Raw genomic sequence first — 16,573 nt, forward strand, 5'->3', positions numbered from 1 at the left:
TTAGCACATTCCAGACAGAATGAGGAAAAACAGGATTTAGTAAGTTGGAGCCATTCAGGCATCACTAGCAATGCAGTATAGTGCTTTTGCTATAGATGGATAGAGCCTGATAAATACAAATACAGCAGTGGTAGTACAGATGAAACATTTACAGTTTTGCTTTTTACTGTTTATGTTCAGTTATCTTGGATTACTGACTCAGGGTATGTTGGTGTGCTCTGATTTTCCGAGTGGGAAATCTGAGTTAAGGGTGGAGTTCCACAAAAAAAAAAAAAAAAAAAAAAAAAAAAAAAAAAAAACCCCAACCCCAAAAAAAAAACAACCAAAAAACCCCCCAAAAAAACCAAAGATTTCCAACTACGAACTCATTACGACTTATTTAGGAACGCACCAACGTGCAACTGTGGTGGGCAGACAGCATGCTATAAAATTTAAAAAGTACCCAGGAACTTCTAAAACTCATGTCATGAACTTTGAAGTAACCCCATAATTTGGTGAAATCTATTTTCACAGCAGTCCAAAGACCCTGAAAATTTAGGTTAGGCTGCAATAACATATTGTTAAGTGCCGGTGCAACACGCCCATCACAATATTCTTTAAACAGTGGCCCTTCTTTTAGTGAAAAATAAAGAACAGCACACACTGAAATTTTACCATAATCCACTGACAAAAGTGATAAATGTATCTGGGATAAATAAGTGCAAGTGGACAGTGGAAAAACTAAAAAGACAAACATGTCAGAAAAGCTCATTGGCTTAACCAGTGTACTACGGTGGGTGATGTACATCAGCAAGAAGGCTGCAAGAGTGATTCACACCTCTGGGTCAAAAATCAAAAATTCAGATCACCATAATACAGAGGAGGGGAAAAGATACATTTTCATGCTTCTGTTTGAAGAAACAGCAACCACAATATTTGGCAAAAATAACCCTCTAAAAGTAGAGAAATGAGAGAGAAAGAACAGAAATAACAGAAATAACAAGTTTACATTGAACACACTGAACAAGAATACAGTGAGACGAGTTCTTACAATGGCTACAGACAGAAAAGAGGGGAAGGAGGAGGAGTTGGTACTCACATCCTATACGTGCGATACATTATTCTGCTCCAGAAAGGAAGGCAGGCAGAAAAAAGGAGGAAATCACAGAGGAAGAAAGAGGAAGGGTTAAGAGAAAGGCAAGCAGTCGGCCAGTGAAAGGTGATTTTAGTTGAACTAAGTTGAAGACTAGACAAGTAACCTTATGAGAGGAACCCAACATGCAATGACTCAGAATATCAAGACAAGAAGGGGACAGACAAAGTTGTGAGTAAACATTCAAACTGATGTATGACTGCATTAGAGTCATCCCAACCAAAACACAATGGACCAAATGTTTAACATGCTCACAGGAAACATTTGGAATAGATTGCCTTGAAATGCCATGTTACAATTCATAATGCAAACTATTTACGGCAGATATTACAACAATCTAAATCCCTCTAAGATTTTTATTTATTCTTTTTTTTTTTTCATAAAACACGATAATTAACTTGGCTACTGTAGAAACCATATTGAATGTTTTTTTTAGCTTAACCTCCTAGGACCTGGCGTCCACATGTGGACATCACATTTTGGGTTATTTAGACCAAAATACTCAATTTTGCTCTACAAGGGCCTGATATCGTGTCACAAATTTAGAGGATCATCATTTAGCCTGGAGAAATAGTTTGCTGCTTTATAAGAAAGCCCTCTGCAAAGCCAGAACATCTTACTATTCATCACTGATTGAAGAAAATAAGAACAACCCCAGGTTTCTCTTCAGCACTGTAGCCAGGCTGACAACAAGTCAGAGCTCTTTTGAGCCAACAATCCCTTTAACGTTAACTAGTAATGACTTCATGAACTTCTTCACAAATAAAAATTTTATCATTAGAGGAAAAATTATCAATAATCATCCCACAGATGTAATATTATCTACAGCTACTCTTAGTACCATTGATGTTAAGTTACTCTTTTTCTCTAATTGATCTTTCTGAGCAACTTCAATAATTACTTCCTCCAAACCATCAACGTGTCTTTTAGACCCCATTCCTACAAAACTGCTCAAAGAAGTCCTGCCATTAATTAATTCTTCGATCTTAAATATGATCAACCTATCTCTAATGATCGGCTATGTACCACAGGCCTTCAAGCTGGCTGTAGTTAAACCTTTACTCAAAAAGCCATCTCTAGACCCAGCAGTCTTAGCTAATTATAGGTACTGCACTGCAGTGGTTTGTATCATATCTATCTAATAGACTCCAGTTTGTGCATGTAAATGGAGAGTCCTCTTCACACACTGAGTTAATTATGGAGTTCCACAGGGTTCAGTGCTAGGACCAATTCTGTTTACATTATACATGCTTCCCTTAGGCAGCATCATTAGAAGACATAGCATACATTTTCACTGCTATGCAGATGACACCCAGCTCTATCTGTCCATGAAGCCAGATAACACACACCAATTAGTTAAACTGCAGGAATGTCTTAAAGACATAAAGACCTGGATGGCCGCTAACTTTCTGCTTCTTAATTCAGATAAAACTGAGGTTATTGTACTCGGCCCTGAAAATCTTAGAAATATGGTATCTAACCAGATTCTTACTCTGGATGGCATTACCTTGGCCTCCAGTAACGCTGTGAGGAACCTTGGAGTCATTTTTGACCAGGACATGTCCTTCAACGCACATATTAAACAAATATGTAAGACTGCGTTCTTCCATTTGCGCAACATCTCTAAAATTAGAAATATCCTGTCTCAGAGTGACGCTGAAAAACTAGTTCATGCATTTATTACTTCCAGGCTGGACTACTGTAATTCATTATTATCAGGATGTCCAAAAAACTCACTGAAAAGCCTTCAGCTAATCCAAAATGCTGCAGCAAGAGTCCTGACAGGGACTAGAAAGAGAGAGCATATTTCTCCTGTTTTGGCTTCCCTTCATTGGCTTCCTGTTAAATCCAGAATTGAATTCAAAATCCTGCTCCTCACATACAAGGTCTTAAATAATCAGGCCCCATCTTATCTTAATGACCTTGTAGTACCATATCACCCTATTAGAGCACTTCGCTCTCGCTCTGCAGGCCTACTTGTTGTTCCTAGAGTATTTAAAAGTAGAATGGGAGGCGAGAGCCTTCAGTTTTCAGGCCCCTCTTCTGTGGAACCAGCTTCCAGTTTGGATTCGGGAGACAGACACTATCTCTACTTTTAAGATTAGGCTTAAAACTTTCCTTTTTGCTAAAGCATATAGTTAGGGCTGGACCAGGTGACCCTGAATCCTCCCTTAGTTATGCTGCAATAGACGTAGGCTGCCGGGGGATTCCCATGATGCATTGAGTTTTTCCTTTCCAGTCACCTTTCTCACTCACTATGTATTAACAGACCTCTCTGCATTGAATCATATCTGTTATTAACCTCTGTCTCTCTTCCACAGCATGTCTTTATCCTGTCTTCCTTCTCTCACCCCAACCGGTCGCAGCAGATGGCCGCCCCTCCCTGAGCCTGGTTCTGCCGGAGGTTTCTTCCTGTTAAAAGGGAGTTTTTCCTTCCCACTGTTGCCAAAGTGCTTGCTCATAGGGGGTCATATGATTGTTGGGTTTTTCTCTGTATCTATGAAGCGCCTTGAGGCGACTTATGTTGTGATTTGGCGCTATATAAATAAAATTGAATTGAATATCCACTTACGAGGACATTATACTGCTACTGTTCTATCGAAATTTTAAACAAATATCCTCATATGTGGCTCTTATTTTTCTTAGAAACAAAAATCAGGTTAAAAAAAAATAAAAAATTAAATCTGGAAATTCTTTGTTTTTACATTCATCGGGCCCCAATATGCCCAAATATCAAAGACAAATTAAAAATGCATGCCGTGGAAGAGTTCGGGTCTTAGGAGGATAATGTTATACTGGTCATACTGGTCTTCCATTTAGTTTACTGTGAAGCTGAAGCTGCTCCCTTGTGCACTGGTCCACAAAACTACATGCTACAATAATTCACTGTGCATAATGAAAGGGTCAATGTTGAGCCAGTAACTCTCAAACTATGACAGCTTTATTAAACCGATTCAATTTTACTTATAACGTACCAAATCACAACAACAGTTACCTAATGGCACTTTAGTGGCACAGAAAATAAAATGCTGCCAGCAAAGAGGTGTAGTGGCAGCATTGTCACCTACTAGCAAGATGGTTTCTGGTTTGAATCTGCCAGCTGACTGCATCCTGTTTTTGTCTGCATGTTCTCCCTGTGCCTACGTAGGTTCTCTCCAGGTACTCCAGTCCAGTCTTTCCCCACTATGACTCTAAGATGTATAGTAGTTTCAAACTGCTCTCCTGGATTACTAATATTTTTTTCTGGGGCATTATAACTGTATCAGCTGACATGAAGCTTACTTTTACACTGAAGAGTCAGTAAAGTTTTAGCATCGAGTTGTTAATGTGTTGGGATTCGTGCAGGCACAACCAAGAAACCGTCAACCTCATTACAACAAGGGTCATTTTTACAAGACCAGTGCCTTAAGTGATTTGTATCATGCTTTAAACTATATGTGAAAACTTCTAGTATTTCTACCCTACTGTAACCAGTCGCTAAACTTGAAGAATAGCCGTTTCAAAGGCCTGCTGTGCACTGTCACCAAGCAGTAATCACACAATGATTTTTCCCCCTCATCAATATTCTTATCTCTTGGTGAAAGTCCTTTTTATTTTTTTATTTAGTTGAGACAAACTCATAATCAGAGGGGACATACTTAAGCTTATTAGGGTCTTCCTGTGCAGGCTTGCGGAGGAAGGTGGCATTGGAGTTTGTTGGGTGCTCCTTCTGAGACCGATCTGGTGCAGTCTGTTTGGCCACAGCTGTGGGTGCCTTCTTTGCTGATCGCTTTATTCTCTCTTCTAGCATACTCATGTCCTTCTCCGACAACTGGAGGCACAGGGATAGAAGCATGTCAAAGAGTGCAGAGTACAATTTCATGTGAAGTCTTACCAAAACATGACCAGGACCAGTGCTCATCTTACATTTCCTATAAGTTTGTAGACCTGCTCCCCGCAGACGTTGTAGACAGCCACCACAGTGTTGAGGGCAGCATTGCGTACAGATGTGTCTCTGTCACCAATGTGCACAGCAATTTCTTTCAGAGACTTAGCTGGAGTAGGCTGGCATACATTCATCCCATAGCCCTCTATCAAACAACCTAACTCCTCCAGACATTCTGAGAAAAACAAAAACACAACACAATTACAATGTGTTACAGTATTTCCCCTGCATTTCTCTACATACAGCTTCACATAAATGTGAAGGCCATACAGTCGATAAATTGTCCATTTCTCTCTCTCTCTCCTTCCTGCAATCACCCACTTAAATGTCTTCTGTGGTTTCCCTAAGCCATTTGGTGTTTCAGTTGTCCATTCTCACTTGAATTCCCCCCCGGTTCCAGTCTAATGGCCTCCTCAGTACCTTATAGTACCTTATTAACCTAACAGCAATTTTGCACTTGGACTGCAGACTTACTTGTGTTTCATAGAAGTAGAATGGGAGGCAAAATCTTCAGCTATTTACTAAGGAACCAGTTCCTAGTTTGGATTTAAGAGACATACATGCTCTACTTTTAAGATTAGGCCTAAAACTTTTCTTTCTGATAAAGCTTATATGCTTATGTTACAATAGGCTTAGGCTTCCCATAATGCACTGAGCATGTCTTTTTCCTCCCTGTAGGTTTACACACCACTACTACATTTAATTAGTAAACTCTGGCCCTTTCTCCCATAGTGAGTCTTCGGTCCCGTTTCTGTTTGCCCTCGTCTTTCTCCTAACACCCAACCTATCGCTACAGATGTCTTCCTGAATTGCTGGAGCTGACAGAGCTTGAAAAGAACATTTTCCTTCCCCAAATCAAAATCCTGCCACACAGCTTTCATTTCTAATGCAATTTTTATTTTATAGCTATAAAAAAAAAAAAAAAATTGGCACAAACAGAAGAGGACTGATAGTCAGCAAAGACTAACCAAAGAAAACCTACCAGCTCTCTGTTTGGAGTTTTTGGATTTGGTTCCATCCATGAGGAAAGGGAAGATCTTGGATGCTGGATAAACCTTGCATAGCATGGCCAGGATAGCCCGAACATCTTTGCGAACCACATCTTTTGATTCTCCAACCTAAATATGAGGGAAGATGCTCAGCGGATGGAGTGAGGAAGAAAATAAATGAAGAGGTCCCATTCGGATATGTACTCACCTTAAGTATGAGGTAGGGGACGAAGGAGTTTGCTTCATACTCAGTCAGGTGGTAGTTCTCTCTATTCAGCATGGCAAACAGCAATTTTAGATACTCAAGCACCTTCATCAGGACTGTGGTGTTGGTATCAAAAAACCGCAGGGTGAACCACTTCAGAATCAGGTCCAGACAGCTGATGGTGGCTTCACTCTCACTCTCCAACCTCTGTTAAATAGACTTCATTAGTGAAACGCAAACAAAACGCACTGCAGTAGGAAGAGGACCAGCCAATACCTCAATCATGACTCCAATGGCCTTGACATGTCTTTGGAAGTCGAAGTGAAACAGCTCATCTTGCAGCCACTTTGCAAAACAGGTGGACATTTGAGTTTTCAACTGCTCCACATATTCATCTCGAGGGGTGATGAAGTTCCACTTCAGAATCTACAACAAAAACGTTTTCTTTTTACTTAAGCAGACATGTCATATTTCACCAAAAAATAAAATAAAATACATTTTGCACATCTAATTTTATCACAATGCAACACTATGAAAATGCCTTTAAATGGTTTAACTGGTATTCAACAGTCCTACAGAGGCTACATGTATTCTACCATTTCATTCATTTTGCATCATGATGATGAGAATGATTACAATCTCCCTTTCTCTGACATAGATTAAATTGGAGGTGTTGTGTTCACAAAAAAAAAAAAAAAAAAAAAAAAAGGAGTAACAATTTCTTAACTACAAGTATGTAGTTTACACAGCATCTTAATTATAGTATCTCGTAATTAAGATGCTGTAATTGGAGCTGATGCTGCTTTTTTTCCAGTACAATACGTTACAACAGCTCTTTATTATTCCATTTAAGAGCTATATACGTGTGCAGGAAATGGGTTTCTGTATTATAAGTGAACCACAATCTGTAGCATTTAAAGTGGTACTGGTGGTAATTAATAGGGAACATAGAACAAAAGGTGCAAATGATTTTGGACATACATGAAAAATAGAGCTGCAATGAGTCGTCAAGTATTTTGAAGCATCCGATTATAAAAACTTCGAATAAACCGTGGCTCTGCAGTGTGCCGCTGTCACGATGGAAATGGGAACTCAAGTGTTTCACCCACATTTGCAACTAAAAACGGGGCTGTAATACAAACTTATTTAGGAGCATTGTGTAAATAAAAGGTGTGACATTAAGGCCACACAGGCCCCAGTTTTAAACAGAAACCCTGATAAGACAACAGCAGCAGTGATGATGACGCTGGCGTAGTTTAACATGGAGCCAGAGTCTGTTTACACACCGCGAAGAGCAAAGAGGCCGAGCAGTTACAGACGGACTGAGCTCAGGTAGAATGAAAAAAACCAAAACCAAAACGTGTTTGTAGTATCCAACACAGCGGCGCTGTTCCTGTAACCACCTTGTATAACTACTGGGTAGGTGTGTACCAGTAAAACTGAGCCACTGACCTGAGGGTTATTATACCGAACAGTGAATTATTGTTAATATTAATTAATAGCTACACTTTCATAAAATCTTGTTTTCAGCAGCACAGAAACTTCAGAATGCTGTTATTATTGCTTCTCACCACATTCTCCTTTAAAGGCTTACAGACAAACTCAGTTATTCATAAATAAAGGTTGTTTTTTGGAAAAATGAAACAAATGGGGGAAAAAGAAAAAAAAAGTCTAAAATGGAAACCAATGAGCAATTGAATTTGAAAGACATATTTTTCTCTCTAATATTCATTATTGCCCATTAATAAGACAAAAGTATTTCTATATTTTTAGAGCTGCTTTTAATTCTCAAGTCTTCTTCTCTCCTGTACTTTCTCCTCAAAGTAATAAAAGTTTGGGTACAAACCTGATCTTATGCTGCATAGAGATTTCTTATGTGTGATGGTTTTCTTCCATTTCTCCAATTTGGTTAAATTGGAGCGTCTAAAACTTAGCTATACATGAGTATATGAGTATGTGCTTGCCTGTCTTTGTATGGACCCTGCAATGGACTGGTGACCTGCCCAGAGTGCACGCCGCCTATTGCCCTATGACGGCTCCTCTGGAAGTTCCATTTGTGCCAAAATTATATTCACGTGTACATCATCTATAGAGACAACACACTGATCTTTGTCTATTAAACTTTGACGTCAGCTGTACAACCAGCATATTTTGATCACCAGATTGTGTATGTTTCATTTCAAAGTCAAAGCCTTTGTCTGTGCCAATAAAACTTGTGTTCTTTTATAGGACTTCTATTCTTTTGATGTGTTGTTGAGTATGTTAGCTTCCTGTCACTTTATGTTAGGTTGGTTCTCTGTTTCATTGTGGTGTTTAGCGCACTGCACACAGAACAATATCTAATGTTTTCAATTTAAATTTCAGCTTATAAATAAATAAATAATTAAATAATAACCTTAGTTCTTAAATTTCATGTTTTTAGACTTCACGAGTCTAAAACAAAGTCCAGCAGCCCAAAGGATACACCTACAATTAGAAAGTCCACAAAGACATGCCCTATTGCGGTTTTCCCAGCTACTGGTACCTTCAATTGCTTCTCCTCTTTGATCCTCTGTTCCTTCGCATTGGCGATGAGGATGAAGAGTGGCCCAGACTTATCTTCATCATCCTTCAGACCTTTAGACACAGGCTTCTTACCAGCAGCACCCTGAGGGAAGCAACAGCAAATTCATAGTGAGAACAGCTGAATTAAACATTGTTCTGCCTGTGGATGTGTGAGCATGGTAATGTTTTCTAATGTCAAATGAAAAGAGGAAGAGCTTGTAAGTAACACACTGCAGAAAGAAGAAATATAGGTGTTATGCGAGGCAGGTTGCAACGCTGAAGTCTGACACACACATTCATGCAGTTAAGTGAAACCTGAATCCTGTGTGAACTATCAATTTTGTTTTTGCAACCAAGTTAGTGCATATTTGACCCAACCACGGCGAGAGAGAGAGGCTGAAAAGAGTTTAAAAAAAGCCCAGTGAGAAACTCTGCTCCTGATGTACTGGGAGAGAGCAGGGACAGTTCAAATGAAGTTCTGAGCCGACTTTCATCACTAAACACCACTTGAACATCTACCTGTTGATTGCCACCAGCAGCCTTCCCTTTGCTGGAAGGCTTTTTACTACCATTATTGTCCTTGTCCTTGGAAGAAGGGGGAGGGATGGGTTCCTCAGATGGAGAGGGAGGCTGGGTGAGTAGAAAAACCATATTGTGTTTACAACTTCTTAGTCCTGAATTAACTGATAAGAAAATAGTGTAAAAGAAAAAAACAAACAAAAAAAAAAAAAACCCAGTCGCAAATGTGCATGGCAAACCATACTGTACTGACTTAATTTATAAAGCACCTTGTATCTGCTGAGTGCAGTACACAAAATGAATAATGTTCACTCACACACACGTGAGAAGCATAAATACCTTCTTAGCAGCCATTCCACCTCGGACTTTCTTAACTTCTGGTTTACTATCAGCGACGTCTTCACTTGGTAGTTGAGACCTGGAGGCTGCAGAGGACAGATTCAAATTAATAGAATGGTCTGGCCATTTTAGCTCATACCTGCAAGCCTAACAGGAAATGACAAACTTCTCTCCAATGAAATCCTGAGTTCTATTGTTAGACCAGTTGAAGAGGGTTCATTGTGAAGGAGAGGAGATCAAAAAAAAGGCATCGCTCTTAAACATGAACAAGTACACTTAAAACAAAACAGGGGATTTAAAAGCTAAAAAGGGTTCCATCATTATTTAGTTACACATGAGAAAAAGTCCAATACAGTCTTAACAACAGCAACCTTCAACCGCCAAGCTTCACCTTTATCATCAGGATAAAGACTGGCTGTATTGGTGGCATTTACTTTTTTTTAACCATTCCTGTAATATTAAATGCGATCCATTGTTTAGATAAATTTGAGTACCACCGAAATGTTCTGAACACGTACTCGGGACTATGCTAAAATATTAAAAATACCTGAAGCAGCTCTATTTGGCTCTGCAGATCCTTTCCCTCCCCCCGTTTTGGCTGGCGCCGCAGGTTTAGCTGGCATCACTGCTCTGGCCTTTTCCAACATGGATACCACCTGATCCTTAGAGGCAGGCTGAGGGGAGATGAGAGTAAGATGACATTAATCCCTACTCACTATTTGTGGTCAAGAAGCAAAAATATCCTGTAGGTTCGTACTTTGAGTTTGCCTGTCGCTTTGGTCATCTTGTCGTAGCCAAGATGCATCATAAAGGTAGGAAGGGCATCCTGAGCCTTTTTGCGCACATCTCCATTTCTGTCCTCCAGACAGGCGTAAAGCTGAGGAATGCACAGCATCAGATCCCCTGGAACAGTCCTCTGTGTGGGCAACTTCTCTGCTAACCAGCCGAGCACCTGGGGAATGCAGAGAGGTTTCCAGCAAAACATGAGTCTCTTACTTACATCCCGTTGTGCTGCAATTCATGCAATAAGGAACACCAACAACTAAAATTTCAATCCATCTCTAGAAAACAGAACAGTCAAAGTTATGCTCTGTGAGACCACACAGCAAAAAGAATAGGTGTGTGTGTGTGTGTACCTCTTGTCGCAGAAAGGGATTCTCTCTCTTCAGTTCCTCAGAAAGATCTTCTCCCTCCAGCCAGTCCTTCATCCCAGTCTGCTCCACCCAGGCCTGAAGTGTGGTCATGGCAGTCACCCTCACATTTGGCTGCAGAAATAATTGCCAGCACAATTCAATCTAGGTCTATATATCTTACTATTGTTTTCATGTTTCCTTCATGGCACTTTCATATTTTTATGAAATTTTCATGTAAAAAATCTCAAAAGCAGGAAAGCTCTGGAATGGAGGGTTTAAAAGAAAAAAAAAAGTTTGAAACAAGATGAACATGAATACTATCATCGGTGGTCTGAGTACCTTGCTGTCTCCTAGAACGGTTATTATGGGAATTCCCAGAGCTTTGACGTGCTGCTTAAGTCCAGGTCCCAAGGCTGTAGCCAGTTGCTGCAGAATAGAAAGAGTCTGCTGCACCTGAAAAACACAAAGTAAAACCCTTATTAACATTTACTGCCTATTTATTTTAAGTATTACTACATAGTTACCTCACATAATATCGCTCCACACTAAACTGTTACAGTTTTTAATTTTTGAGACAGACACAAACACATTAGATTTCATCTAAGGAAATCAACTGGACTTCTTTAAGTTTCACAGAGACATTTCACCTGTCATCCAAGAGGCTCCTTCAGTTCAAAATCCAAATGGAGTTCCAGGTATTTAAATCCTAGTGGTGTTAATGTGCCTCATCACGTCATGAATAAAGGCATGGATCATTATCACCAGATGTTTCGGCTCAAACCACTAAGAGCTTGCCTCACCCCATCATCTCACCTATTGGGGTCACCTTACAGATGTGAGTGGCGGTTGAGGCGCCATGGAAGGGATCTCAAATCTGCATTGTAGGTGGCTAATAGTCAGTGCCGTAAGCTACCCCCTCTGTTCAACGACAGTTGACACAGATGGCCTCTATTACCTGTCTTCCAAACCATCTGCCTTTTCATTTCAAAATGTGAACATTAGCATCCTAAAAGTGCCCCTTGGCAGCTCCTTGTTGTCACAGCTGGGAAGGGGTTAAAGGATCTTAACATTCAGCCTTGTGTGAGTAAAAACGATCCAATTAAGTACTCCAATTCTTAATCAAAGATGAATCGAAATATACATTTGACCAATATGTTAGAAGGAGAAATGTGAGTAGTAAAAATGATTGAATGTTTTTTTTCACCAGACCATCGATATGCATGATTTTAAATGAAGGCAGGAGCACTAATGCTTGAACACAAAGCGATAATTTTTATCTCCATACTTTCCTCACCAAAGATAAGAACCAAATAGGTTAGGTAGATAAATACAGTACAGGTGATTTCCCCCCCCTCTCTCCCCTCTCAAATCACGCACGCACACGAGATCTGTAGGTCAGGTGAAGAGCACCATCTTACGCACCAGGATCTTGTTGGAGTCACTGAGACGTCCCTTCAGGGCCAGAGGCAGCTCTCCAATGTTGGCCATGATGAACTTGGCCTCTGAAATGATGGCTGCAACCTCATCCAGACCTTCCTTTCTGATCTTCCAGTTCTTATCTCCAATTTTAGACACAAGGTCAGTCGTGATCTTGTCACTTAGAGACAGAAGGAAAAAGAGCTACATTAAAGAAAGAAGGGGGATAGCAAACATGACATATTACAGATTTAAGGCCCAACATCCTACTGATGGCTTAATTAGCCAGATAAATGTCTAAACAGCAACAGTCTAGAAGCTCTTAAGATGGGTAACAACCCTGTGTGGACCTAAGAATTTGAAAATGTCGCCATCGGAGAAGCCATGCTCCAGCTGCCGCACATGGATGCATGGTTAAATAAATTTCAAGGAAACAATCAGGTTACCTGACATCTGTTCGGGGCAGCAGGTCCATGATATTTTGTCCTCCACCTCCAGCATCTTCATCCTGCTCCTCAACTTCAGCACCCTCCTCCTCTGCCGCCACTTTTTTGGTGAACCTGATAGGGGGTGGTGGAGATTGACCTTGCATCTAAAACAGGAGACAGGATAAAGAGACACTAGTTGTGATTATTTTTCCTGTTGTTGTTATTATACTACTACAATAATTAAACCGGTCACACTTGCTAAACTGAGCACATAGTTAAATTTAGAGAAATCTCTGGAAGTGCTACCTTCTCGAACTCTGCATCTATCTGTGCAAGGAGAGCCGGCTTCTCATCTTCAAAGAACATGCGTAGTGGAGCTCCCATGTAGAGGTACATGACTCCCAGCAAAGTGATGGCTGCTGTCCTAACAGCGGGGTTGGTTGCTCCCAGAGCGGTCTTCACATTGTTGATGAAACCCTTCACATTGATACTGGAGAGTAGGGAGGTCAAATGTTAACAGAGGTCTTTAGGACAACTTCCAGGGTGAAAATGGCATAGATACATGAGGCCAGGAAAACAACTGATGTCATGGTGCCCATCTCAATCTTCTATATGCGATCTAGTTGCAATATGAAAAAGCAAGAACTGCAATCAGGCATTTATAATAACTGGCAAGGAGTCTTTGCTGTAGAAAAACTTTGGCCCACTCTGTTTTTGTAGAATTGTTTTTCCTTTTATTCATTTACTGGTGTTATTGTTGCCTAACAGGAATAGGTGGGATTTCTCCAGGTATTCCCCCTCCTAACACCACCAAAGACATGCAGTTAGTACGGTTAGGTTAGTTCGTGATTTTAAAATTGTCTATAGATGTGAATATAAGTGTGAATGGACCTCCCCAGGATTTACCCTGCCTCTCGTCCTGTGGCGGTTGGGAACAAAAACATAACCTCCCTGGCAAAATGTTAAATGAAGATGTTTTAAAGAAGCCCCGCCGCCCCCCAAATCAAAATCAGTTGGAAATTATGTTACAAATAAAGTGATGTGTGATGGACAGGAAGTTACCCTGCAAAGCCAAACTCCTTCATAGCGTTAGACAGCCAGTTCAGAGTCTCTGCCTGGTTTTTGGGATTTTTCTGGGAAAAAGCCATAGAAACAACCTGACAAAGAAAAATCATAAGTCATTAATACTGTGCATTCTCAGTTCAATTTTATTAACAACAGTTGTATCAAGGCGCTGTTGCTACAGTAGTATCTGTTGATGTTTCTGTCATTTTCTGCACATATAAAAAGACCTTTTCAATCTTTAACAATCCAGAAAAATTGATCCTTACCTGTTCTGCAGTCCATGGCAGTGAGCAGGCCTCTCCAATAGCAGTCAGTCCTTCTTTAGCATTTCCACCACACTTGACATCTCCAACCTTGTCCACCAAGCCATCCAAAACAACAGAGGCTGAGGTCTTGGAAAATTGTCCCCTTTGAGCAATGAGAGCCACAATCCGCAGTTTCAACTGCATCACCTGAACAAGAAAAGGGTAAGTAATCAGACATGGCTGATCTGTCCTATAACAGGTGCTTTATTTTGCCATTTACACACTGGCTTTCAAAGAATGCCAATGGTTTTAAGTGCAGTGCCAAAACTTTGGTTCCCTCTACAGCAGCTTTTCATTGACATTTTTTTTTTTAAATTCTCATCAAATCCTTCAGTAAAATTTGTATAGGAGCACTGTCAACTGCAAGAGACACTCCCATTAGTTAATTGTGCAATGTAGTTGTTAATTGTTGAGCAGGTGTAAATGATGTTTCATTAACATCATCTTGTCAATGATTACCTGGAAGTTCGTCTCCTTCCACCCTGGTTTCTTGGCCAACATCCTGACTAAGGCCTGGCAGGGCATTGCAGCTTTATCCATCGTCTCAACAGCCTAGAAGGATACACAAATTTAATGAAAAATGGCAGTTATTTGCAATCACTGCTGGATATTATGAGTCAATCAGCTTTTGTTCTGTGATGAAGTTGTTTATGACACAGCTGATGAGGACAGAACAGGAAGACTTTACCCTCTGGAACTCCTCCATACTGGCCAGTCTGTCCTTCCAGTTGGCCGAGTCCAGCTGTTCAAGACAGGAGGCAGGAAGTACACCTGCAGCCAAGTCCTGACACACCTCAGCCTGATATAACAACACACAAGCACACAATAAGAAATTCCAAAGCAATAGCCTGATAATGTTGTATCCCACAGGGATAAAATATTACTATGATAACATGAGTTAATGCTGCTAGGCACTCTTTGTCAGTAGTGAGGACTGGATACTGATTAACTAAGATAACCAACTTTAAGACAATATTCATATAATCCCAAGTGAAAACATGGAATTGTTTTAGTTACTTTAATCAGCTGTTTAAATCTGTTATTTTCAACTGTGCTTACTAGCATGTTGTTTTACAGTATAGTAGGCTGTTGCATTCACATCATTGTCTTTGTTTTTAAGTTGTAAAGCCTGTCAAGAAATTAAGTACGTGGGAATGTAAAGTCTTGCGTTGTGTGTACATTTCATTGGGCAGGTACACCGTCAACTGTGCACTGTAGTAGGATAGTACAAGTATATACACATTTTTCCCCCTGCTGATGGCTTAAAGACTTTCTGCAGCTCTGTCCAGCTTTCTTAGAATAGCTGCTTCTCTTTTCAATGAGTTTCACACTGGACTGGGAGACAGCAAGTGTTCTAGCATGTATTGATATGCCGGACATTTGTTGCAGAGGACCAGCATGCAGTCAAGTAATGACTTACTGAAAGTTCAGACTCCGTGAATTCTTTACTGTCGGAGGACTTCTTGGATTTGGCACCAGCTGCAGAGGTTGGCTTCCCTTTCTTAGGTGGCACTGCTGACACCTGGATAAAGTTTCAAGTAGAACTATAGACTGGTAAAGATGCCAACCATCCTATTTATCAATAACAAAGCTGATATACAATAAGGCAACAATATTTCTCCTTTGACTAATTTGACTTTTCTGTACATGCATTGCTCCCAGCACACCTTATTGGCAGAAGTCTGGCTCTTCGATGGAACAGAGGATTTGGATACAGATTCAGCAGGGACGACGGCTTTAGCTGCACATTTCTTCTCAACTGTGCCACCTCCTCCTGCACCCTTCCTACCTCCTGAGAGCTCCACATTATCAGCACACTCCTTAATCTGCAACAAAAACAAAGTGAACAGTTCATGACAACAAAAAAAATTGAACCGAATTCACATCTGAATTCACATCTTCCTGATCCTCACCTTATCCAATTTCAGTTTATCCAAGTCAGCCAGGAAAGGGTTCACAGCTTTCTCTCCCACCACTTTCATGGCAGTCCCCAGAGCTTCAAAAGCAGCATCACGGACCTCTGGGGCAGAGTCATTTACTTGCTGTGAGAAAAACATAGGTATACTTAGAATTAGTTGGCCAGACCTGCAGTGCTTTTTCAAATTTTTCCCATTCCATATTTAGTGGTGACTAGAACAAAATTCAATAGGCGATACAAATTTTGGTGTCTGTTAAGTTACATACAGGTGACATATATTGAACATAAAACAAATGCAAACATAGAACTTAACATCACTGTATCTGTGAATGTTACAGCAAACATTTGTTAAGAAGGTGTCCGAGTTCATACAGATATACACAAATAGGGCTGCAACGATCCTCACCATTATCGATGACATTGACTATACAAATTCATCGAATTTTATTGTCATATACTAATACCATGTACACGTATTTTTGTAACAGCAATACACTTCAGGAAACTATGGGTGCAGTTTCGCCTATATTGTCAGCCAAGATTGCACTCAGTACTAACAAAGAAGAATGTTGCAATTCAAGTCATTCAAATCCAAAGAATAGACTGAAATGATACAAAAGTGGAGAACTGCCAGGTTTTTGTGTTTCGTTTTTTT

General features: G+C 40.2%; 1 protein-coding gene across 7 annotated transcripts in view; it reads right to left on the reverse strand.

The window, feature by feature from the left end:
• The window catches only part of ckap5 (cytoskeleton associated protein 5), a 42,555-nt gene that overhangs the window by 9,212 nt on the left and 16,770 nt on the right, over window positions 1-16,573 (reverse strand). For 4 of the 7 annotated variants that reach the window (XM_005948126.3, XM_042214097.1, XM_005948127.2 and 1 more), the window contains exons 12-34: window positions 15,914-16,042; window positions 15,668-15,826; window positions 15,421-15,522; window positions 14,689-14,799; window positions 14,460-14,552; window positions 13,962-14,147; window positions 13,693-13,787; window positions 12,937-13,120; window positions 12,649-12,794; window positions 12,209-12,383; window positions 11,126-11,239; window positions 10,790-10,918; window positions 10,411-10,605; window positions 10,201-10,327; window positions 9,654-9,739; window positions 9,315-9,425; window positions 8,776-8,898; window positions 6,528-6,677; window positions 6,255-6,458; window positions 6,040-6,175; window positions 5,039-5,232; window positions 4,771-4,943; window positions 1,079-1,102 (exon numbers count right to left, since the gene is read on the reverse strand). In XM_005948126.3, the coding sequence (XP_005948188.1) occupies window positions 1,079-1,102; window positions 4,771-4,943; window positions 5,039-5,232; window positions 6,040-6,175; window positions 6,255-6,458; window positions 6,528-6,677; window positions 8,776-8,898; window positions 9,315-9,425; window positions 9,654-9,739; window positions 10,201-10,327; window positions 10,411-10,605; window positions 10,790-10,918; window positions 11,126-11,239; window positions 12,209-12,383; window positions 12,649-12,794; window positions 12,937-13,120; window positions 13,693-13,787; window positions 13,962-14,147; window positions 14,460-14,552; window positions 14,689-14,799; window positions 15,421-15,522; window positions 15,668-15,826; window positions 15,914-16,042 (3,146 nt within the window). The remainder of the gene's footprint in view (window positions 1-1,078; window positions 1,103-4,770; window positions 4,944-5,038; window positions 5,233-6,039; window positions 6,176-6,254; window positions 6,459-6,527; window positions 6,678-8,775; window positions 8,899-9,314; window positions 9,426-9,653; window positions 9,740-10,200; window positions 10,328-10,410; window positions 10,606-10,789; window positions 10,919-11,125; window positions 11,240-12,208; window positions 12,384-12,648; window positions 12,795-12,936; window positions 13,121-13,692; window positions 13,788-13,961; window positions 14,148-14,459; window positions 14,553-14,688; window positions 14,800-15,420; window positions 15,523-15,667; window positions 15,827-15,913; window positions 16,043-16,573) is intronic. The other 3 variants (XM_014329500.2, XM_014329499.2, XM_014329502.2) reach the window with 3 other exon arrangements.

The sequence above is a fragment of the Haplochromis burtoni genome, unplaced genomic scaffold, assembly GCF_018398535.1.
Source record: "Haplochromis burtoni strain Fernald_Lab_line unplaced genomic scaffold, NCSU_Asbu1 Contig_517, whole genome shotgun sequence".
Lineage (NCBI taxonomy): Eukaryota > Metazoa > Chordata > Actinopteri > Cichliformes > Cichlidae > Haplochromis > Haplochromis burtoni.